A 25,398-nucleotide genomic window follows, 5' to 3' on the forward strand; every position below is an offset into this window, starting at 1 on the left:
TATGATGGTACATCCATTTACTAAAAAAAAAATCAAATACTACTGGAAACATGTTCCCTTTTGAACATTAATGCTTACAGCAAACACAGATCTTGCAATTGTGAATTCTGGAAGGAGTTGCTGTTTTCCTTGTATATTATAGTGAATCTGTCAGGAGTTGTGGTATTATTGCTGTGTGCATATACGTTCATTGCTAAAAAAAAAACATGATAAATGCTTCCTTGGACAAGCTGCAGAGCTGAGAGAATAAGGATCCTGTTCTGCATCGGCTTTTGTCTAGTAAACACAAATAAAACAAGTTCCCATGGTGCCTTTTGGCTGAAAATGAGCATTTAATATAGTGTGCGCTCAGCTAATACCTCCGCTTGGCTTTCTTACTGAATTGTCAGCAGCACTATACACAGTATCAGGGCTGGACTCAGCTTTACTCATCTGCACTCTGGGGGAACAGTACGGAGTGAATGATAAAATAATGTCTCCTGGGTGACGGGTGAAAGGCTTCTAGATATTACAGGGATCGCCATTAAATGTAAATAACAAAATAATAAAGAAAGTAATTAAAGCATTATTCACACTCTAATATATGTTGCAAAGATTATCCCTAAACACACAAGATAACATTTATTACATCTGAGCTGATATGGTATTGGTAGATAAACAGGTAGATAGATAGCTAGACAGATAGATAGGTAGATAGCTATGGGATAGATAGATAGATAGATAGATAGATAGATAGATAGATACGGGATAGATAGATAGATAGATAGATAGATAGATAGATAGATAGATAGATATGGGATAGATAGATATGGGATAGATAGATACGGGATAGATAGATATGGGATAGATAGATAGATAGATAGATAGATAGATAGATAGATAGATAGATAGATAGATAGATACAGGATAGAGAGATACGGGATAGATAGATAGATAGATAGATAGATAGATAGATAGATAGATAGATAGATAGATAGATACAGTTGTGCTCAAAAGTTTACATACCTCGGCATAATTTCAGCTTTCTTGCCCTTTTTTCAGTGAATATGGATGATAATTAGTGTTGAGCGATACCTTCCGATATCAAGAAGTATTGATTTCGGATTGGATCGGCCAATATCCAAAAAATAGCGGATATCGCCGATACCGATACCTGATACCAATGCAAGTCAATGGGACACAAATATCGGAATGTAAATAAACCCTTTCTGTCCTTCTACATCCTGTTCCTGAGGGGGGAAGAGTGTGGGTGGTGCGTGGGCGGACACTGTGCATGTCTGTGTGTGGGGCGGGGTCTGAGTGGGCCTGCCAGGGATCTGTACGGGCATTTCGGGGGTCTGTGCGGCCTGCCGAGCTCTGTGCGTGCCTGCCGGGGCTCTGTGCGTGCCTGCCAGGGCTCTATGCGGCCTGCCGGGGCTCTGTGCGTGCCTGCCGGGGTTCTGTGCAGCCTGCCTGGGCTCTGTGCGTGCCTGCCGGGGCTCTGTGTGGCCTGCCGGGGCTCTGTGCAGGCCTGCCGGGGCTCTGTGCAGGCTGCTGGGGCTCTGTGCGGCCTGCTGGGGTTCTGTGTGGGCTTGCCGGGGCTCTGTGCAGGCTGCCGGGGCTCTGTGCGGCGTGCTGGAGCTCTGTGCGGGCTGCCGGGGCTCTGTGCGACCTGCCTGGGCTCTGTGCAGGCTGCCGGGGGTCTGTGCAGGCATCGTCTGATGGGACTACAAGTCCCATCGGACGATGCCTGTAACAGTGACAGTGATTGACACATTCGCCAATGATGGGACAGTAGTAGTCCCATCTTCCGGCTAATGTGTTGAATGTAAAAAAAATAAAAAAAACATACATACAACATACATAATTCATAAATTACATTCATATATTACATACAATTACATACATACAGACATACAGTACAGATAACATAGAGTACATACTCACTATTATTTGCCATTTTGTTCCCCGAAGCCAGTGTCATCTGTAAAAAGATAAAAATAACAAACAACCAATATACTCTCTGTCTGCAGAAATCCACAAGTGTCCCACGACGATCTCCCATGGAGAACGGCAGCATCAGCTGATGCGACCGCTCTCCAGGGGCTCTAGGAACACAATGAAGGGAGGAAGGTATCCTTCCGCACTGTATTCCTCCACCGCTATAAAAAAATAGTCCCCATTCTCACTTTTGGCATTGCTGTGTGAGAAATTTTCCCACGCAGCAATTGCCATAAAGTGAAACTTTGTCCTAAGGTAACCTCTCAGTGATGCACTGCAGGAGAAATTGTCTACTGTCAGTGTATCACTGAGGGTCCTTTAGAGCAGTGACATCACCCGATGTCACTGTTCTATAGGGGAGATCGATCGTCATAGGACACTCGTTATTAATTGGACTGCAGCGGACAGGTAGTATACGGTTTATTATTTTACGTTTTTTGCAGGCGCTGAAGTATGGTAAGTATGGTTAAATGAAGAATATTAAATATACTTTTTTCCTAATGTGTGCATGTTTTATTAACCCTTTATTACTATTGGATTAATAATGGATAGGTGTCTTATTGATGCCTCTCCGTTATTAACCCGGCTTAATGTCACCTTACAATAGCAAGGTGAAGAGAAGGGCTAAGTGCTGGAATTGGTGATGTCACTGCTCTATTGGACCCTCAGTGACACACTGACAGGAGACAATGGCTCCTGCAGTGCATCACTGATAGGTTATCTTAGGACAAAGTCTCACTTTATGGCAATTGCTGCTTCGGAAAATTTCTCACACAGCAATGCCAAAAGTGAGTCTAGGGACTATTTTTTTTACAGCGGTGGAGGAATACAGTGTGGAAGGATACCTTCCTCCCGTCATTGTGTTCCTGGAGCCCCTGTAGAGCGGTCGCATCAGCTGATGCTGCCGTCCTCCACGGGAGATCATCATGGGACACTTGTGGATTTCTGCGGACAGGGAGTATATTGTTGTTTGTTATTTTAATCTTTTTTTTACAGATGACACTGGCTTCGGGGAACAAAGTGACAAGTAATGGTGAGTATGAACTCTATGTTTAATGTACTGTATGTCTGTATGTACTGTATGTATTGTATGTAATGTATGAATGTATTGTATGTAGTAGGCATGTAGTATGTAGTATGTATGTATTATGTATGTAGCATGCATGTTGTGTGTAGTATGTATGTAGTATGTATGTAGTGTGTAGTATGTATGTAGTATGTATGTAGTGTGTAATATGTATGTAGTATGTATGTAGTATGTATTTAGTATGTATGTAGTATGTAGTATGTATGCAGTATGTATTTAGTATGTATGTAGTATGTAGTATGTATGTAGTATGCATGTATGTAGTATGTAGTATGTATGTAGTATGTATATAGTATGTATGTATGCAGTATGTATGTAGTATGTATGTATGTAGTATGTATGAATTATGTATGTATGTATGTTGTATGTATGTAGTATGTAGTGTGTATGTAGTATGTATGCATGTAGTATGTATGTAATGTAGTATGTATGTAGTATGTATGTATGTATGCAGTATGTAGTATGTATATAGTATGTATGTATGTAGTATGTATGTAGTATGAATGTAGCATGTATGTATGTAGTACATATGTATGTAGTATGTATGTATGTAGTATGTATGTTTGTATGTAGTATGTATGCAGTATGTATGTTGTGTGTAGTATGTATGTAGTATGAATGTAGTATTTATGTAGTATGTATGTAGTACGTATGTAGAATGTATGTTGTGTGTAGTATGTATGTAGTATGTCTGTAGTATGTATGTAGTATGTATGTATGTAGTATGTTTGTATGTAGTATGTATGTATGTAGTATGTATGTAGTATTTTTTATTTTTTTTACATTCTAAACATTAGCCGGATAATGGGACTACTACTGTTCCATCATTGGCTAATGTGTCAATCACTGTCACTGTTGCAGGCATCGTCTGATTGGTCTTGTAGTCCCATCGGACGTTGCCTGCACAGACCCCCGGCAAGCCCACACAGAGCCCCGGCAAGCCCACACAGAGCCCCGGCAAGCCTGCACAGAGCCCTGGCTGCCCAAACAGAGCCCCGGCAAGCCCGCACAGAGTCCCGGCAGGCCAGCACAGAGCCCCGGCAGCCTGCACAGACCCCCGGCAGGCCGCACAGAGCCAAGGTAAGCCCGCACAGAGCCCCGGCAGCCCGCACAGAGCCCCGGCAAGCCCGGACAGAGCCCCGTCAAACCCGCACAGAGCCCCGGCAGGCCGCTAGAGCCCCGGCAGGCACACATAGAGCCCCAGCAGGCATGCACAGAGCTCCGGCAGGCCACACAGAGCCACGGCAGGCATGCACAGAGCCCCGGCACGCCACACAGAGCCCCGGCAGGCATGCACAGAGCACCGGCAGGCATGCACAGAACCCCGGCAGGCACGCACAGAGCCCCGGCAGGCCACACAGAGCCCCGGCAGGCACGCACAGAGCCCTGGCAGGCAGCACAGAGCCCCGGCAGGCCGCACAGAGCCCCGGCAGGCACGCACAGAGCCCCCACGGTCACACACAGACCCCACCCATACACACAGATGCAGTCTCCACCCACGCACCACCCACACTCCATTATAGTGCATCATTGCACTATGGAAACTTCCAATTCCAGTATCCGATATCGCAAAAATATCGGAACTAAGTATCGGCATTCCAATACAGCGAATATCAGCCGATACCCAATATTTGCAGTATCGGAATGCTCAACACTAGGGTTGAGCGACTTTTCTTTTTATAGGATCGGGTCGGGTTTCACGAAACCCGACTTTTTCAAAAGTCGGGTCGAGTGAAATCGGCCGATCCTATAGAAAAGTCGGGGTCGGCCAAAACACGAAATCCAATGCTAATGGTTCCCAGGGTCTGAAGGAGAGGAAACTCTCCTTCAGGCCCTGGGATCCATATTTAAATAAAGAATCAAAATAAAAAATATTGATATACTTACCCTCGGACGCGCCCTGGTTCTCACCGGCAGCCTTCCTTCCTAAGAATGAGCGCCCGAAGGACCTTCGATGACATCGCGGCTTGTGATTGGTTGCGTGAGCGGTCACATGGGCGTCATGCGACCAATCACAAGCCGTGACGTCATCGAAGGTCCTTCATGCGCTGATTCTTAGGAAGGAAGGCTGCGGGTTAGAACCAGGGCGCGTTCGAGGGTGAGTATATACCTATTAGGAATATACTCACCCTCGGACACGCCCTCGGACGCTTCCTTCCTAAGAATTAGCGCCTGACGGACCTTAGGACGTTTATGTTTGTGGCCAAAAAGTTTAATTTTGGTCTCATCACTCCAAATTACCTTGCTCCTGAAGTTTTGAGGCTTGTCTCTATGCTGTTTTGCGTATTGTACGCGAGATACTTTGTGGCATTTGAGCAGTAATGGCTTTCTTCTGGCAACTTGACCATGCAGCCCATTTTTCTTCAAGTGCCTCCTTATTGTATATCTTGAAACAGCCACACAACTATTTTTCAGAGAGTGCTGTATTTCAGCTGATGTTGTTTGTGGGTTTTTCTTTGCATCTCGAACAATTTTCCTGGCAGTTGTGGATGACATTTTTGCTGGTTTACATGTTAGGTGTCGAGTTCCCACGTCTGCACAGAAGGAATCTCGAACCATCTCCACTGTGGTCTCTCATTCTTCTACAGCTACAGTGGAGTCTGCTCAGTGGATACGTCAGTCCCAGCGTCTAGCTCAGGCTGATACTGGATGACTGGTTACTACTGCCCTTCAAGGCTCTGTCCTTGTAGCCAGCAATGTTCAGCAGCAAGCAGGTCTTTCTGGGACTATGTCATGCTTTTCCCTTACTGAGCATGCCCACGGGACGACCTCCCATTGGGGGTCGGGGGTCACATGCTCAGGTCCTGTTGCGGCTCCTATTGGTCCATCTGGAAGGTCTTGTAGCACTGCCGCTATAAAAGGTTCGCATGGTCGCTCGGCCATGCGCTAGTGTACTCTTGAAATCCTGTGTGTGTTGATGAGTGAAAGTCATTCATTAATCATCCCCTCCCTTGTGTATGACTGCTCGTGTAAGGTGGGTGTCTGCTATCTAGTGCCCGGCTGAGCCATCAGCAATAAGCACACGAAACAGCGTCTTATTGCTGTGACCGCCAGTGCGGCACCGTGCGCTATTAGAGCACTTTCCTATCTCAAGTCTGGGTGGTTAGTGGCATCCGCCAGTGCGGCACTGCATGCACTCTTGTGCATTTAAGTTATTTTTGCAGTTGCTCTGACACCCCAGTTGTGGTGTCGAGCGCAAGAGGTCTAGATGAACTCTAATCCTGAGTCTAGGGATTGAGTTCTGAGACTCCTTGCTTGCGCTCTTGGTGCGGTACCGCAGCCCTGTGACGCAACAGGGTTCACTTCCTTCACACAGGGTGAAGTTAACCTGTGTGTGTATATCCACATTGTACCGCTATATAGTCCGTCATTACTTAGCAGCAGGTTCCATCTCTGCACGGTGGACCCCGGGCTGCGAACGCACCTTACCCTATTTTCTAATTATTTGGTGCATTCTGCTAGCCCTAACATTACACTGGCGCCAGGGTCTGGCTAGTGATGACGGACAAACAGCAATCCTTGCAGTACATTCAGCAGCTGGAGGGTAGGTTGGCGGCTCTCGAGCGCACAACGTCAGCTGTGGATGTAACCGCAGTTGCTGTTCAGGCTGCTAGCGTGGCTGCAGCAACTTTGTTCACTGCCACCCCTGTTCCGACTCTATCTCGCCTCCCGCTGCCAGAAAAATTTTCTGGTGATAGTAAATCTTGTAGGGGTTTCGTGAGCCAGTGCTCTATACATCTCAAGCATCTGGCCGCATGTTTCCCCACAGAGTGGGCTAAGGTGGGATTTATTGTGTCTCTCCTGTCAGACAGGGCATTGGAGTGGGCTACACCGCTGTGGGAGCATGGCGATCATGTGGTACAGAGTGCTCTGTTGTTCCAGAGCACTCTGAAACAGGACTTTTTAGGACCTCGTGTCACCCATGATACAGCGCTCCAACTGTTGGCATTGACTCAGGGCTCATCCTTGGTCAGCCATTTTGCTATTCACTTTCTCACTCTAGCATCTGAGCTGGAGTGGTCGGATAAAGCCCTTATTCCGATATTTTGGAGGGGGTTGGCTGACCACGTGAAGGATGCTCTGGCCACTAGGGAGATTCCCGCCACACTGGAGGAGTTAATAGCTGTGTCCACTTGTATTGACCTCCGTTTTCACGAGTGGAGGTTAGAGCGAGCCTAGTGTAGGCAGATGTTTCGGCTGGCTCCCACTTTCGCCAAACCTTTCGAATCTCCAGTCCAGGCCCATGAGTTAAATGAGGCTATGGTAGTGTCACGAGCGGGATTTAAGTCCCGGACCACATGTACACTCCAGGATTGTCATGTTTGCCAGCAGTCAGGACATCTTGCCACCAGATGTCCCCAGCGGTCGAGGAAACATCAGCATCTAGTGGTAGTAGGTGGAGGTACATTAGACACGGCGACGTTTGCCTCCAAATTGTCCTTTAAGGGGACAATTACTATAGGCTCATTTACCCACTCGGTAGAGCTCTGCGTGGATTCTGGGGCGGAGGGCAATTTTATGTCTTCTGCCTTCGCCCAACGTCACGCAATTCCCCTGGTAATGTTAGCTAAACCAACGAGTGGTAAATGGGTCGACACTGCCCTCACAGATAACACATTTTGGGATTGGGTGAATCTTGCGGGGGTAGATGTCAGAGGGAATGTGTTCAGGTTGCTACTACTGAGGTACCCGCAGATCTATCCTCTCTCCCCAAGCAATATTGGCCCTATGTGGACGTGTTCTCCAAAAGAGCTGCGGAGATCCTTCCGCCACACCGCCCCTATGACTGTCCTATTGACCTCTTGCCTGGTGCTGAGCCTCCCCAGGGTCGAGTCTATCTGTTATCTCTCCCAGAGACAGGGGCAATGTCACAGTACATCCAAGAAAATCTGGCACGAGGATTCATTAGGAAGTCAGTATCACCTGCAGGGGCTGGGTTCATCTTCGTGCAGAAGAAGAATGGGGAACTATGTCTATGCATAGATTACAGGGATCTTAACGTCATCACAGTTAAGAATAAGTATCCTCTGCCCCTGATATCTGAGCTCTTTGATAGGCTTCAAGGAGCAAAGGTATGTACAAAATTAGATCTGCGGGGTGCTTACAACCTGATTCGCATCCGTGAGGGGGACGAATGGAAGACTGCTTTTAACACCCGTGATGGGCACTATGAATATTTGGTGATGCCCTTTTGGCTTTGTAATGCCCCAGCCATTTCCCAAGACTTTGTGAACGACATCTTCCAGGATATGCTCTCCACCTTGGTCGTAGTCTATCTGGATGATATTCTCATCTACTCTCCAGATACTGACTCCCACCGGAAGAGATGTTTGCAGAGTCTTTGACCTCTTATGGCAAATTCCCTCTATGCAAAGTTGGAGAAATGTGTGTTTGAGCAGAAGTCCTTACCTTTCTTGGCTATATTATCTCCGCCCAGGGACTGGCTATGGATCCTGCCAAACTACAGGCTGTGATGGACTGGCAGGAACCGCTTTCTGTTAAAGCGGTGTAGCGCTTTATGGGGTTCATTAATTACTATCGCCGGTTCATTCCACACTTCTCAACTTTGGTAGCTCCCTTGGTTGCCCTCACCAAGAAGGGTGGTCTGAGGAGGTCTCCAAAGCCCTTAACTCCATTAAGTCACACTTCGCTAGAGCTCCCATCTTACATCGCCCGGATGTAGATAAGCCACTTATAATGGATGTGGATGCCTCATCCGTTGGTGCTGGAGCAGTCCTTTTCCAAAAGGATGCTCAAGGTCGGAAGCATCCTTGCTTCTTCTTTCTAAGACCTTCTCACCAGCAGAGAGGAATTATTCCATCGGGGACAGGGAGTTGCTAGCCATGAAGTTGGCTTTCTCAGAGTGGAGACATCTCTTGGAGGGGGCTCGTTTTCCCTTCCAAGTCTTGACAGACCGCAAGAATTTGGTGTACTTGCAGACAGCCCAGCGGTTAAATTCTTGTCAGGCCAGATGGTCCTTGTACTTCTCCTGGTTTCATTTCACCCTCCATTTTCTTTCCGGGGAGAAGAATATTCATGCTGACGCTCTCTCTCGCTCTGTTGTATCATCTGAGGAGGAGGAAGAGGAGCCTCGGCTTATTGTCCCCACCGAGAGCCTGAGAACTGTGGCCCCGCTTTTGCTAGAATCTGTGCCTCCAGGCAAGACTTTTGTACTATCCAGCCTGCATCCAGAGGTTCTCTCTTGGGCTCACTTGTCCAGGGTGTGTGGACATTTTGGGTCCAAAAGGACATCTGAGCTACTGGCGAGGACATACTGGAGGTTGCATATGGCTTGTGATGTCACAGACTATGTTCGGGCGTGTGTCTCTTCCACCAAGAACAAGTCTCGGCAACGGCCAGCTGGGTTGCTTCACCCCCTGCCGGTGGCAGACAGGCCCTGGGAGATGGTCGGGATGGATTTTGTGGTGGGCTTACCAAAGTCTCGTAGCTGCACCATTATCTGGGTGATCACCGACCATTTTTCCGAAATGGTGCACTTGGTGGCTCTTCCACAGCTACCTTCTGCACGGGCTCTGGCAGCGTTGTTCATCAAGCATATCTTTCGCCTACACGGTATGCTGGACAAAATTGTCAGGTACCAGGGTCCCCAGTTTGATTCTCGATTCCGGAGAGAGCTTTGTCGTTTACTTAGTATTGAGTTGAATCTCTCCTCAGCATATTATCCTGAGACGAATGGGTTGGTTGAGAGGGCCAACCAGACCCTGGTCACATATTTACGACATTTTGTTTCAGCCAGGCAAGATGACTGGGCATCCTTGCTACTGTGGGCGGAGCTTGCGCCTAACAACGCCGTAGCCGACTCCACCGGTCAGACTCCATTCCTCCTTATTTACGGCCAGCATCCGCATGTCCCTGTGCCCATGCCCATGTCTTGTGCTGACTTCAGGGTCAGAGAAAAGAGGGAGACACAAAAGCGCAAATATGGTCTTATCAAACGTTACACAAAGTTGCCCACCAAGAGAACTACTCACCTGGTGAGATTGAAGGAAGGACGTATGTTAATGTCGGCTGCTGCAGATCCACAGGTCAGTGCAGAACCTGATTGAAACACACACTTAGGTAGGAGAAAAAAGGATCATCCCCGCGCTGCCGCAAGAAGAATTCCAAAAATTGTAGAGGTTTCAACATGGTTTATTCTAGGCGTTTCAGGGTTCAGGTGACCCCTTCATCAGGACATACCACAAATATTGTACCATATTTGTGGTATGTCCTGATGAAGGGGTCACCTGAACCCTGAAACTCGTAGGATAAACCACGTTGAAACCGCTAAAATTTTTGGAATTCTTCTTGCGGCAGCGTGGGGATGATCCTTTTTTCTCCTACCTAAGTGTGTGCCGACTTCAGGGTGGCAGTCTGGGCTGTGGAGGCACGGGACATTTGGGACCACACTCAGGAAACCATTCGGGCCTCCAAGGAGAGAATGAGGACCTCCACCGATACACATCGGCGCCCCGCTCCGACCTTTGCTCCTGGCGACTTAGTGTGGCTCTCCGCCCATAACATCAGGCTGCGAGTTGAGTCCACTAAGTTTGCACCTTGCTACTTGGGTCTCTTCAAGGTCCTCAACAGGTTAACCCTGTGGTCTACCGTCTGGCCCTTCCTCCATGCCTAGGTATCACTAACACCTTTCATGTGCCCCTCTTGAAACCCGTATACATGTCCAGGTTTTCCGAGTCATCTGCCGGGACATCGGGTTCGTCTACTGACGATTACAAGGTGAACGCTATTTTGAGGTGCACGGTGGTACGTGGCAAAAAATCCTATTTGGTGGATTGGAAGGGTTTTGGCCAAGCACATTCGAGCTCCACAGCTCATTGCTGCCTTCGAGCGTAGCGAGGTCCAATGAGGGGGGCTATGCTAGGTGTCGAGTCCCGCCTCTGCACAGGCGGAATCTCAAACCATCTCCGCTGCAGTCTCCCATTCTTCTCCAGCTGCAGTGGAGTCTGCTCAGCGGAGACGTCGGTCCCAGCGTCTAGCTCAGGCTGACACTGGACGACTGGTTACTACTGCCCTTCAAGGCTCTGTCCTTGTAGCCAGCAATGTTCAGCAGCAAGCAGCTCTTTCTGGGACTAAGTCCTGCTTTTTCCTTACTGAGCATGCCCACGGGACGACCTCCGATTGGAGGTCGGGGTCACATGCTCAGGTCCTGTTGCGGCTCCTATTGGTCCATCTGGAAGGTCTTGTAGCACTGCCGCTATAAAAGGTTCGCATGGCTGCTCGGCCATGCGCTAGTGTACTCTTGAAATCGTGTGTGTGTTGATGAGTGAAAGTCATTCATTAATCATCCCCTCCCTTGTGTATGACTGCTCGTGTAAGGTGGATGTCTGCTATCTAGTGCCCGGCTGAGCCATCAGCAATAAGCACACGAAACAGCGTCTTATTGCTGTGACTGCCAGTGCGGCGCCGTGCGCTATTAGAGCACTTTCCTATCCCAAGTCTGGGTGGTTAGTGGCGTCCGCCAGTGTGGCACTGCATGCACTCTTGTGCATTTAAGTTATTTTTGCAGTTGCTCTGACACCCCAGTTGCGGTGTCGAGCGCAAGAGGTCTAGACGAACTCTAATCCTGTGTCTAGGGATTGAGTTCTGAGACTCCTTACTTGCGCTCTTGGTGCGGTACCGCGGCCCTGTGACGCAACAGAGTTCGCTTCCTTCACCCAGGGTGTAGTTAACCCGTGTGTGTATCCACGTTGTACCGCCATATAGTCCATGCACACTGATGACAAGCAAACAGGTCACAGGTGAGGATGTTCCCTTTAGTAGCCATTCAAACCCATTTGTGTCAACTTCTGTGCATGTTATCAGGCCAAAATCATCAGGGTATGTGAACTTTTGATCAGGGTCATTTGGATGTTTTGGGTTGTCATTATGATTTAAAAAGAGAAAATACAGCAGTTTGACAATAAATGACTTCACCCAACCACTAACCATGAGTGGAGAAAGGTTTTGGTGTTATCATTCATATTCTCTGAAAAAAAGGCCAAGAAAGCAAAAATTCTGCTGGGGTATTTAAACTTTTGGGCACAACTGTAGATAGATAGAAAGATAGACTTACAGATAGATAGATAGATAGATAGATAGATAATTATTATGATAGATAATAAATAGATATTACATAGATAGATAGATAGATAGATAGATAGATAGATAGATAGATTATATCAGAAGGAACAGATAAGCAGCTCCCAGCGCATAGAACCATAAATAATCTACCGGTTTTGACGTCAAATTCTGATCATTATAGTTGTATAATATATGGAAAATTTTATTTGTTAGAACATTTCCATTGATATGTACCATATAATTTGAAGATTAGATTTATTAGAAGCTATAAAGTAGTCATATACTTTTCTCATGGTCTTCTAAACACTTCAAAATCACACTGCCTTCCACCTTACTCCTTTTATGTCTCAATTAACTTAAGACATATTATGTGTTCTTTGTTCAGCCTAAGAATTTGATGGTATAGAATATTACTGTATTCCAGCCTAGAATATAATACTCTCTGTGGAAAGACAGCAGGTATGAAAATGAAAGCCCTCAATGAAACTACATTATACTGTATATCTTCATTTCACAGTTAAAGGAATGTCTGCAGGTCATTTGATACTAAATGCTGTTTTATACCTTTGCATGCAATATCATTTGTACATGATTGAATGCATATGTAGAATACTGAAAGGGTTATTCTCAAGTCGACTCTCCAGCAGCTGAGACCTATGCCGTCTTCTTAGGGTATGTGCACACGCTGCGGATTTTGCTGCGCATCCGCAGCGTTTCTGCAGGTGCGGATCCGCAGCGGTTTCCCATGAGTTTACAGTACCATGTTAACCTATGGGAAACGAAATCCGCAGTGCACATGCTGCGGAAAAAAACACACGGAAACGCAGCGGTTTACATTCCGCAGCATGTCAATTCTTTGTGCAGATTCCGCTGCGGTTTTACACCTGCTCCAATAGAAAGCTGCAGGTGTAAAGCTGCAGCGGAATCCGCAGTAGAAACCGCGATAAATCCGCAGGAAAAACCGCAGCGGTTTTGCACTGCGGTTTTTCCAAATCCGCTGCGGAAAAATCCGCAGACCTCCAGAATACGTGTGCACATACCCTTACAGTTTCCTTACCTCATGGGTTCTAGCAAGGTGGGCTCTTCCTTCCTGAGTGACAGTTTTGGAGAATAGAACTTTAGTATGAATAGAACTATAAAGCCCAGCACAAGTCCTGCTGTAACCCATTTAGTTATTAGTGGTTTGTTCTGAGTTTACACTGTTATACCTGTATTTACTCATAGAGATAACAAGGCATTTGGACAATCACACAGTTCCAGACAGCAAGAGCAGAGTGTCAAGATTAGAAGACTGGCTGTGAAAGCTGCCAGGCTTTTGATTTATAACTGCTACTCTTCAGAACAGGACAGAGGGAGAGGAGAGAGGGTGAAGAAGGTGAGAAGATAAGTTCTTTATAGAACTCCATGGGCTGGAAAGAGTTAACTGGGATCTTAACCCTCTCATGGAACATACCTACTGCACAATCTTGGCCTGGGGCTGATGGCCTAGCTCCAAGGAAACAAGCTGTACACTACAGAAGATACAAGCTGTCATTACAGAAGAATGATAGTAGATGGAAAATGCAAGTCAGTTACAAACTTGCTAATTTTTAGGCTGGTTGTCTAACTAATTAAAGCAATTTAACAACTAGTGAACATCACTTTAATAAGATTATGAGAAGATAAGTTGAGTCTCCTGCCAGGGCCGTGGGGTACTCTGTACCGAGTCAGGTATTTCAAGGGGATGTCACGGTGGCTGCGACCCGATCTGTGGCCCTGTGCGCACAAATAAAAGGAAAGGTCTTTAAAGGGGATTTAGAATAAAGTTTGTGTTTGTGACCCCACCTGTGGTATTTGGTCAGAGGGGATCGACGCTGCTTAAAGGGGTCCTCTGGGGTGATTTTATGGCAGCTAGATGCTATAACTTCCCACAGGTGAAGTTGGTCCCCAGGGCTCCCGGTGTATAGATGAGGATGGTGAGTGGTGTAGTAAAGAACGGAGGACACAGGTTTGCAGTCTCTTTACCTGGCTTACTGACGGCTTCAGGCAACCGCAGGCTAGGGCACCAGATTACAGGTACAGGCAGGGTCCGGCCGGCTTGGAAGTGAATTCAGAGTGCCGTTTACCAGGTGGCATTAGAAGCCTTCCTATTAGCAAGGTGATGTTATAGTCACTTACTGCCTATGGCTTCTGGCAAGGTCCTCACAGTTTTCTCTGTCCTCCATGAAGGTTAGGACACTAACCCGTATGACAGGTGGCTCGAGCCTTTATACAGGGTCTCTATCACAACCCGGGCTCTATGTGCCACTGTGCCTCCTGGTCCTGGGTATTAAGGCAGACAGGTGATATGTAATCCAGCGGTCCTGCCGGTTTCTGCTGTGCCTCTTAGAGTCCGACACAACCTCAGTCTTCCGGCTACTGGAATCTGTGCTCGGCCAGGGAGGTAGCCAAAATGCTGCTATTCTCCCCTGGTGTCTCTCTCCTGTGCTCCACTCTCCTGCACGCTTTCTAACACTGTTCTTCCTTGGGTATCTCTCAATCCTGGAGCTGCAGCAACTCTGGTTGCATGGCCCCAAACACGTCTCTCTACCTCAGACTGCTCCAGTCTGCTGTCTGGCACTGACTACTTACTTTCCCTTCAGACCAGAATGTATTTATAGGGGAGTTCCCCCTTAATCCGGGTTCAGAGCTCCCCTATTTGGCCTGGAGTGAGAACATCACAAACATTAGTACTAACAAAAGTTAGTATTTAAGGATTCTTAAATATGTTCAATTATTATCAAAGAAAAAAAACAATATTATGCCACATAAGGATATGGACAAGTTGGAGGATTTGGAGAATTATGAGGTTTAATAAATATAAAGTAGTGGACTTAAGAAGGCAAGAACCAAATATCATCATTGTAAACACAATGACAATAAAAATGTACTGTAGCAACCACCATCAACCAGCTGCTACAAAAGAAAAGGGATCACAGGGTATAAATGACATAAAAACAATATAGCTTTACCTCTGACCAAATCACTAGTTAAGCCATAGGGGTATCATATATACCACCTTGCAGCAAACAAAATGCCACCTAACAGCACCAATTAAAATAGTGCAGCACAACATACCTTCCCAGAAGTGCCAACAAATACCAATGTGCAGCACAAAATTCAGCCTCAGTGATGAAAAAATACCACAGCGTAGCACAAAATATCTACTCAGAGGCATGAAAAAAATAAGACAGTGCAGCACAAAATATCTACTCAGAGGCATGAAAAAATAAGACAGTGCAGCACAAAATGACTTCCAAGCACTAATGGAGAAATGCCAACCCGAAATTTGCAGTTGCACAAATAACAATAACTTACTTCCACTGGTGAGCTAAATGCCACCCTAAAAGTGCCAAACAAGTTCCATTTAGAAGATTGAATGTCAAGAATGTGAAACAAATACCACATTGCAGCATAACTTACCTCCTCAAAAGAATCAAATACCACAGTGCAGAAGATAAAGGGGGTCTTCCTTTTCAACTTTTTTTTTAGCTCACAGGCTCAGTGATATACAAAATAGCAAAGTGATGTTTTTTTTTACCCTCCTTGAGTCCAGTGCTGCCTTGCTGCTGCTGCCCTGGGCTTTTTTGATCTGCTGCAGTGGTAACATTACATTAATGGTGCATTCAGATGGCTGTATAACACAGATGACGATTGCATCGCAATGTTTTGACTGGCCGCCAGCTCTTCTGACCTGAGCGTGAGAACATGTATTTCCATGCAGCTATCACATTCAGGTCTGAGGAGCCAATGGCCAGTCCGAGCATTGCGACGCAATCGTCACCCGTGTTAGGCCGGTTTCACAAGTCAGTGGCTCCGGTACGTGAGGTGACAGTTTCCTCACGTACCGGAGACACTGACTCACGTAGACACATAAAAATCAATGTGTCTCTGCACATGTCAGTGTGTTTTTATGGACCGTGTGTCCATTTGGAAAACACGGAGACATGTCAGTGTTTGTGGGAGCGCACGGATCACAAGGACCCATTAAAGTCAATGGGTCCGTGTAAAACACGTACCGCACACGGATGTTGTCCGTGTGCAGTCCGTGTGCCATGCAGGAGACAGCGCTACTGTAAGCGTTGTCCCCCCCACGTGTGGTGCTGAAGCCCCATTCATTTCTTCTCTCCAGCAGCATTTGCTGGAAAGAAGGAATGAATAATCTTTTTTTAAATTTATTTTTGTTTTAAAAATAAAGTTGCCGGTAATCTGCCCCCTCCCACCCCCTGTGCGTCCCCCCCGCTGGCATTAAAATACTTACCCAGCTCCCTCGACGCTTACATCCTTTCAGCGTCGCTACTTGTCCTGTATGAGCGGTCACGTGGTGCTGCACATTACAGTGATGAATATGCTTCTCCACCTCCATAAGGAGGTATTTTAATGCCAGCGAGGGGGCGCACAAGGGGTGAGAGGGGGCAGATTACCGGCAACTTTAAAAAAAAAAAAAAAAAAAAGATTATTCATTCCTTCTTTCAAGCGAACGCTGCTGGGAAGAAGGGATGAATACTGGCTTCAGCACTGCATGCAGGGGACAGCGCTTAACTCTAGCGCTGTCTCCTGCACGGTCCGTGTGGTCCTCAGTCGGCACACGGGCGGCACACGGCTGCCGCACGTGTGCCACACTGATGGTCAACGTAAGCACACGGACACACGGACACATAATTCCGGTACCGATTTTTCCGGTACCGGAATTATCTGGACGTGTGAGACTGGCCTTATACTGACAGCTGACTGAGCCCTGAAGGTATTACAGTCAGTTACTATCTACATCAGCCGAGCTCAGAGACTGGCTGCAGCCCAGCTGATAGAATTGTTCTGCTGTAGCCGATCAGCAAACACATGGGCAAAGACATCACTGAACCGTGGCCTAAAAATAGTTGAAAGGGGGAAAACCTACTTAGTACCTCTTCAGAAGTGCCAGACAAAATCCAAATAGCATTGTTTTTTAAACCTACTGAAGGGCATAAAATACTGCAGTGCAGCAAAAACAGATTCCAAAGGATACTTGTAACTATTTAACTTTGTCAGAAAGGCTGCAATCGGTATATGTGCAGTATAATGGATTAGTATAAAGATATGCTGGCCCTTGTTATTCCTCAATATTTGCATAAATGAAGACTACTACTCCAATTTGTCTGCACTGAAGAAAACAGTGACACTTCCTGACAAAAGTGCTACTTCGGAGTGGCCGCTCTTGGGGCATTCATTTTTTGGGGCCCAGCTGAATCTTTAGACGAAACTTGACTTTTGGTCTGTACAGGAAAGTGCATAAGCCTCTATGGCAGATGTGGCGGTCCATCCTATTTGGATTTGTTTGTGACAGCAGAGGGAGACTTGGGGAAGAAGTTGAAAAGATGTGCCACCTGGAGATAGTGATGGCAGTGCTCACCTCACTACACAACGCAGTGCACAGAGCTGGCAGGAAAATACTTCCTTAAGGGAAATCATCAGCACCAAGTCCGAGAACAGAACAGCAGATGAGCAAAATGAACTAGCAATACAGAGTTCTTGCTTTGAGCCAATGCCCTGCACTGGTGCTTGAACTGCTTAGACTATATCAGGCTTATGTGGCACTCTTATAGGGTACTCAAGTAGGGTTCCACCCCATATACAAGAACAAAATAGAACTTGGCACTCCTTCAAGGAGTGCCAAGTTCTATTTTCTTCTTGAATTGCATAGACTACATTCATGTTGTCAACTTTTTTTAGACTTTTACTACCGTATATATCGTAATCGACCCTAACAAAAAACATACAATGAACCAAATTCTGCAGTTCTTCAAATATCAGTGGGATTTTAAGAATTCAATTTGAGAAGGCAGTAATCAGATACAAAATGTTCATTACAATAGGATTTTGCTTGCTCTATTTAAATGCATTCTGTAATGAAGAATAGCCCTATTTTACCAACATTACAAGAAATTTAAATAATAGATCTTTCCAAAATAAAGTGTGGGTCTAATGATTATCAATGTTTGCAGGGTGTGATGACTTAGCAAACTACTAAAGATTCATTCTCCATTAATATATTGTGTAACTAACCCATTCTAAAGCCCTAGGCTTTAATACACCCTATACTCATTAAGCGTATGGCAGCATTCCAAGAGAAACAGATATCCAAAATATTAGCGTAACTGAGAAACCTGGTTACCAAACATGAAATTAGGTGTTAAGACTTAACAATATGGTAAACCAAAAGGGGTTGTCAAGCAAAAAGAAATAAAAGGGCTTAGACTGGTATCAAATAAGAAAACGATTGATACTTGCCTTTTCACATCCAGTGTAGCTCCCATCTTACTGCGTTCACATTGATCACATTTCCAGTCAAATGAATCCTGGAAAAAAAAAACATTATGGGTACTGTATATCTCTATGTCTCATAGATTTTAGATTTTTTTTTTTTGTTTGCTATAGTAGTTGTAGAAAAAGTTCTTTCACTTCCTTATATTGACAGTTTTTTTCTGTACTAAGCTGGACATAAGCTGCAAGACTCATCATATGCATAGGTGGATTGGACTTTTTTGTGACTCTTTTTTGAATTACGCCCTAAGGCCAGGTTCACACAAGCGTATTTCATGGTGCATTTATTAATCGCATAGCCCAGACTTACCAGAGATCTTCTAACCTGAACTTACAGCCGCATAGATACAGGTGCGTCTCACAAAATTAGAATATCATCAAAAAGTTAATTTATTTCAGTTCTTCAATACAAAGAGTGAAACTCATATTATATAGAGTCATTACAGAGAGATCTATTTCATGTCTTTATTTATGTTAATGTTGATGATTATGGCTTACAGCCAATGAAAACTGAAATGAAATGTCATTATCTCAGTAAGTTAGAATACTTTATAACACCAGCTTGAAAAAATGTTTTTAAAAACCGAAATGTTGACCTGCTGAAATGTATGTTCAATAAATGGGCTCTTTTGGCATCAATTCCTGCATCAATACGGCGTGACAAGGAGGCGATCAGCCTGAGGCACTGCTGAGGTCTTGTGAATGCCCAGGTTGCTTTGATAGCAGCCTTCAGCTCATCTGCATTGTTGGGTCTGGTGTCTCTCACCTTTCTCTTTACAATACAACATAGATTCTCTATGGGGTTAAGGTCAGATGAATTTGCTGGCCAATCAAGCACAGAGATACTGTTGTTTTAAAACCAGGTATAGGTACTTTTGGAAGAGTGGACAGATGCCAAGTCCTGCTGGAGAATGAAATGTCTGTCTATCTCCAAAAAGCTTGTTGGCAGAGGGAAGCATGGAGTGCTCTAAAATTTCCTGGTAGACGGCTGCGCTGACTTTGGTCTTGATAAAACACAGTGTACCTATACAAGCAGATTATATAGCATCCCACACCATCACCGATTGTGAAAACTTCACACTAGACATCAAGCAGCTTGGATTGTCTGTTTATCCACTCTTCCTTCAGACTCTGGGACCTTGATTTACAAGGTCTAGTGTGAAGTATCCACAATCAGTGATGGTTTGGGGAGCCATGTCATCTGCTGGTGAAGGTCAATTGTGTTTTATCAAAACCAAAGTCAGCGCAGCCATCTACTAGGAAATTTTAGAGCACTTCATGCTTCCCTCTGCCGACAAGCTTTTTGAAGATGCACATTTCATTCTCCAGCAGGACTTGGCACCTGTCCAGACTGCCAAAAGTGCCAATTTCTGGTTTAAAAACAACAGTATCACTGTGCTTGATTGGCCAGCAAACTCGTAGAGAATCTACGGGGTGTTGCCAAGAGGAAGATGAGAGACACCAGACCCAACAATGCAGAGGAGCTCAAGGCTGCTATCAAAGCAACCTGGGCTCTCATAACACCTCAGCAGTGCCACAGGCTAATCGCCTCCATGCCACGCCGCTTTGATGAAGTAATTGATGCAAAAGGAGCCCCGACCAAGTATTGAGTGGATTTACTGAACATACATTTCAGTAGGCCAATATTTCGGATTTTAAAATATTTTTTTCAAGTTGGTGTTATAAAGTATTCTAATTTAGTGAGATAATGACTTATGGCTTTTCATTGGCTGTAAGCTATAGTCATCAACATTAACAGAAATAAACACTTGAAATCCATGATTCTGTTTGTAATGACAGATTGATGTATTTCAAAAGGGGCAAAAAAAAAAAGCTGAAACGCACGTACGAATAATGGCTAAGCACACCTTTGGATTTATTTTTGGTCTGAACAGGCTTATAATTTACTGAGGTACTATGGGTTGTTTTGACTGTTTAAAGCCATCAGATCTTTCTTTTTCTTTTTATAGTTTGTGCATTATATACTTGCTTCCCTGGGGCATATTGTATTGTTCTCCCTCAGTCCTGCATATCTGCATATCTGCAGATCTCCTCCAATTAAATTTTCTTTATATATATTAGGTATACTTAAAAGATATTTTTATATGTGATTCTCTCAGTAAATTAACCTTTTTATACTTCTATGATGTTGCTTGGGACATTTTTGCTCTATTTTTTTTGTTTTGTTGGTATCTATTTAGAGCGGTCCAGTTGAATCTATATTCTTTCATTATTTTGGGAGAGCTGGTACACAGTGCTCTCGACCTCAATATATAGTGGTGATTTCTGATTATATTAATGTATATTATTTATGCAACCTGTGCAGGTGAGGTGGCCCACTTCTACCTCCAAAGCAGATTGAATTGTGCATTATGATAAACTATTGGGCTATAAAGGGTTTGCATACTGTTCTTGCATGTGGGCCCTCTTCTGTCTGTGTCCAACAGTGATGTGAGTCATGACCATCTAGTTTGATCCTATTGGAAATCTGAGAAAATATTCTAAGAAAAGCGTACTTGATTTGATTCATTTACTAAATTGTTGTATTGGACCTTTAATAAGAGAAATATAAGGGCAGTGAAAAAGGGGATTAAATGCCCTAAAAAGTCCTTTCATTCTGGGAATCTGTTGTTTGTGACCATCACCAGTGTAACCTTCCCTCATAAATCTGTGACACTGCTGGATTATTATGGCAGATTTTACCCTTAAGCCCTCTTCTCCATCCACCTCATGCAGATGACTTACATTATCAGTTCGTATGCAATCCGACAAGATATCAGCTAGACCAATGTTATTCTATAGGGCCATACACCAGTCTGATTTTTTCCTCTGACAGAGCTGGTCCAGGGAAGAAAAAGAATCGCAGAATGCCCGAGTTAGATGCAATTATTGGATTGCACTCAGCTATGCAAGATAGTGAGTCTATGGAAAACATCGAACTGCACACGGATAACATCTGATTGTGATCTGAGTTTCACGGACTGACAGAATGGAGAAAACGGAGAATCTTACTTTTCCATCTTCTCGTCATCGGATCGCACTGTGATCACACTCTGATCAAACCCTGATAAGAATTTGATCAAAGTGTGATTAGCATAATCAAGCCAATTCTCTATGATGAGAGAAAATTAGGTGGTGTGTTCCTGGCCTTAAAGCTTCAGCTGCATTCCAGTTATTGGCCCCCGAAAAGTTGACAATAAAGGGCGAACAGACAAAGCCTTAATGACAAGCCTGTGGGTACAAAACGGCAAGTGTGTAATGCTTACAATGTTTTTTGATTCTATTTTCACCAAGGTTCATATCGTGCTCAGCTGTAATAATCACTTTTCTTTAGTTATAATGCTTAATCCAACCTTTTAAATGCAAAAGTAAACTGTGATCTATAATACTGAGATAGAAACAGCAGCATGGACGTCTTGAAGTTTGCCATTACAGCTTTTTAGGAGCTCATGATATCATCCTCTTGGTTTGGGCAAGTCAACAAATGGCAGAGACTTAGAAGTTACAGTTCATCAAGTGAAAGCTCCCAGGCATATCCCCAGATATCTGAGCAGTCTTTAGTTTCAAGTGAGTGCTAATAAAATGGGTGATGGATTTACACAGGCTTCATGAAAGATAGATACACACAGCTATTGAAAATGAGAGTTGTTATTCTTTTCCATCCTGTCTTTCCAAGAGCCATGAGCAGTGCTTTATTTTGGGATCTCTGTCATTCTAGGTATTTTGGAAATATTTGCTGTGTCTCAAGGGATTGTGGGAATAAGAGGAGTTTTCAGCAACTCATTTCTTGCCATGTCAAAAAAGGGAAAACTTCATGCAACTGTAAGTAACAATATACTCGGCGAAAATACACGCGTGTTTGTGTTAGATATTGAAAGTGGCATTCATCATGGAAATCTGTATATTGATTGATCGCTTTAGAATTATTGCTATTGTTGTAATTTTCTACACAATTCTGTATATATTGCTCTCCTAATTTTTAATTTGTTTATGAGCCAAACAATGATTAAGACTTCTAGTATATGTAATATTTCAGGACATTGTTAAGAGAAATAAACGAATTTATGATTTTCATCACATTATGGAAATCTAAATGAAAACAAAGGCATGCAAAGAACAGAGATAAGTAAATCCAGCGCCATAGTCCCTTCATTATTTTGTAAAACTGATATTCCATTACTTTACAAAATGGGAATAACTCTCTAAGAAAGTAACAAGCAATTCTGCGCCCCCAGCAGGGTCTGAGGTTCTGCCAGTACATGCAGTAAGTTGAAGTTCCAAATGAAAGCTAAGGTTACATGATGACAAATGACAAGGTTACAAATGAAGAGGGTAATGTTATGAACTTGCAAGATACCTCAACAGGTCATAAAAAAATTCAAAGGAGTTAGTCTTTTTGTGACTTTTTGCATGCCATTGGGTCCCAGACTCCATTTATTTGCACTATACTTTTTGGCCACACAAACTTGTGCCTCCATCAAAATCTGGGAGTAGCCCAAACATAAGTTGATAACAATAGTTTTTAAGTGCATTTACTGAAATGTTCTTGTATTTTAAAAAGATTACAGATGAAAGTGTCTGAATAGAGAAGGTGGTAGTGTTAGTACCTACAAGATCATAGATGATAAGGGGATGCTGATGAGTATGTCCAGAAATTTGAGAAGAGAAAGAGAAAATTGGCCCACATGTAGATGACTGTGTAGTACAAAAAGTACACTGTGGGCCACTTGCTTGGAGTGAGAGCCACCGGCCAGGGAAGAAGAGGACAGCTATTCTACAGTAGAGAATAACCCATTTGGCAAACAAAAGAAGCAATTACCGACACTACTCTGACTGCTTACCTTGCATTGTTACCAGATGAGGCTTTCTGACAGCTGGCCTACAGTGTGACCAGTAGGTGCTTCACCCGTAGCAAAGGAGTCTTGATAGCAGACAACAGGAGAAAAGAGGGCGGCACGCCAACTCACGGTTAAACACTGTTAAACTTTATTCCTTGGAAGTACAGTGTCTGAGGCTATAACCCCTGTTACAGCTAGGGGGCGCTGCTTTGTGCTCCCCAGAATATGCACAGAGTTGCATGAAGGCCATAGGTGTGCATGGCAGTCGCAGGTGTAGCTGTGATTGAAATGTGAGGCAGTGACTCGTGTCACATGTAGGGGTTGCTGTGTGTTTCCAAGGTTGTGCACACTGACCGATGAAGTCCATAGGTGTGCATGACAGTTGCAGGTGTAGCTGTGACTGCAATATGAGGCCGTGACTATGGATGAAGTCCATAGGTGTGCATTGGAGTCACGGATTTCCAGTCCAGGTTTTCCATATGGCTGAAGGCCACCGGTTTGTGTGTGTTAAAAGCCCTGCAGTAAGAGGTATGGGTTTACGGTACTTTGCATTTTATTAACGTTTCTAGTTTGGAAAGCATAGATATTTTGCGAACTTTTTTTTGCACGCCTGCGTAAAACTTTTGCACAATACTGTCATTTACATTTTTGAAAATAATTAGCATACAAGCTAATAATAAATATTCCAACTATATATAATCATAGTAAAGCTTTCAGTTGGTACAATATCGCAAAAAAATATGCTTGGCACCAAGATGATCTGCAACATCAATCTAGGTTTCCTTTCTGTATCTCTTTGTGGTAATGATGTCATGTCCAATTAATTAGACATAGTATTGCAGTTTGCACTGTGATCAAAGAATAATTAAAAGGCTCATATCACATGTTACGTCTTCCACTGCCTTCATTTTACAACATAAGGCAGGCAGTAAATATTGCTGCTTCTCATCGTTTTACTGTGAAGGAGTAACCCTCATGGGTAGGATTAGTAATGGACAGGTGGCTGCAGAATCTGCAGAAGGAAATGTGCTGCATGACAGTTGCCTTAAGAAAACAAATATATGATTTATAGTGACAAAAAGTGATACAGAATATATGGGGGATTTAACTAGTATAAAATCAGCAAATACCTAAATGTTTTTCCTGCTGGTAATAGAGTACTTTGCAAAATTCTTGATCCTATTGTAAACATTGCTAACTTTCGTCATAAATCTACAGTTTCATATAAGTCGCATGAATCCCAAGTAACAGTATGTATTCACATTTTGATCATAAAGTGTAATAGTATTTGTATTTGAAAGTAAAATATTTCCAGTATATTACGTACATGTTCCTAAGAAACAGAGCTAGTGAAATTATATTCATATCATAATATAGAGGGATTAATCATGATAAGCCGTTTTCACAAAAATATTTTTAAAAAATACTGTGATCCTAATGATCCTAATGTTTCATTGCCAATTAACAATAAATAATGGCATACTGAGAGAGATTAACAGTTTACATATAATGGTGAATAAAATGAAAAGAATCATACAGGGAGTAAATCCTAGCGCCAAATGATATAAATTTAACAGGTCATATAGAGCAAAAGGTAAAATTCCAATGCGCACAATGAGAGGTTTTAACAAATTAATGGACCAAGTCCAAAGTAGTCCCTGCTGAACAATGTATTGCGATGTCCTCACAACTAGGGATAAGCGGATAAGGCACAATTTGAATTTGTCTGAACGAGTAGATATTCAAAGAAAACATGATTCACAAAGAAGGTATTCTCTATGATCTGAATATTCCTTATTATGTTCTCTCAAGATGCCAGAGAATAATAAATGACCGAATGAAAAAAATTTAAAAAATACTTATACTCACTTCTGCTTCTCCTTCGCTTCTCAACTGTCTGGTCCTCATCACATCTTCTCATCACCACCCAGGACATCTTCACACTAAGCCTGGAGTTATGGCTCTGATGAGATCTGGGACTGTTCTGCTAAAACACGCAGGAGTTTATAATGTAATGATGCAGCGCCCCAGAGTCCTGGTCATTGCAGTAATGTTATTCTTCCACCAGGGGGAGTGATATTACATCTGAAGGCA

The 25,398-nt window shown here is 44.0% G+C and overlaps 1 protein-coding gene across 1 annotated transcript in view; it reads left to right on the plus strand.

Moving 5' to 3' along the window:
- Positions 1–25,398, plus strand: part of FGF5 (fibroblast growth factor 5) — a 258,665-nt gene that overhangs the window by 6,996 nt on the left and 226,271 nt on the right. Inside the window, exon 2 of the mRNA XM_069745704.1 lies at positions 22,185–22,288. Coding sequence (XP_069601805.1) covers positions 22,185–22,288 — 104 coding nt within the window. The remainder of the gene's footprint in view (positions 1–22,184; positions 22,289–25,398) is intronic.

The sequence above is a fragment of the Ranitomeya imitator genome, chromosome 1 (assembly GCF_032444005.1).
Source record: "Ranitomeya imitator isolate aRanImi1 chromosome 1, aRanImi1.pri, whole genome shotgun sequence".
In the NCBI taxonomy this organism is placed as follows: domain Eukaryota; kingdom Metazoa; phylum Chordata; class Amphibia; order Anura; family Dendrobatidae; genus Ranitomeya; species Ranitomeya imitator.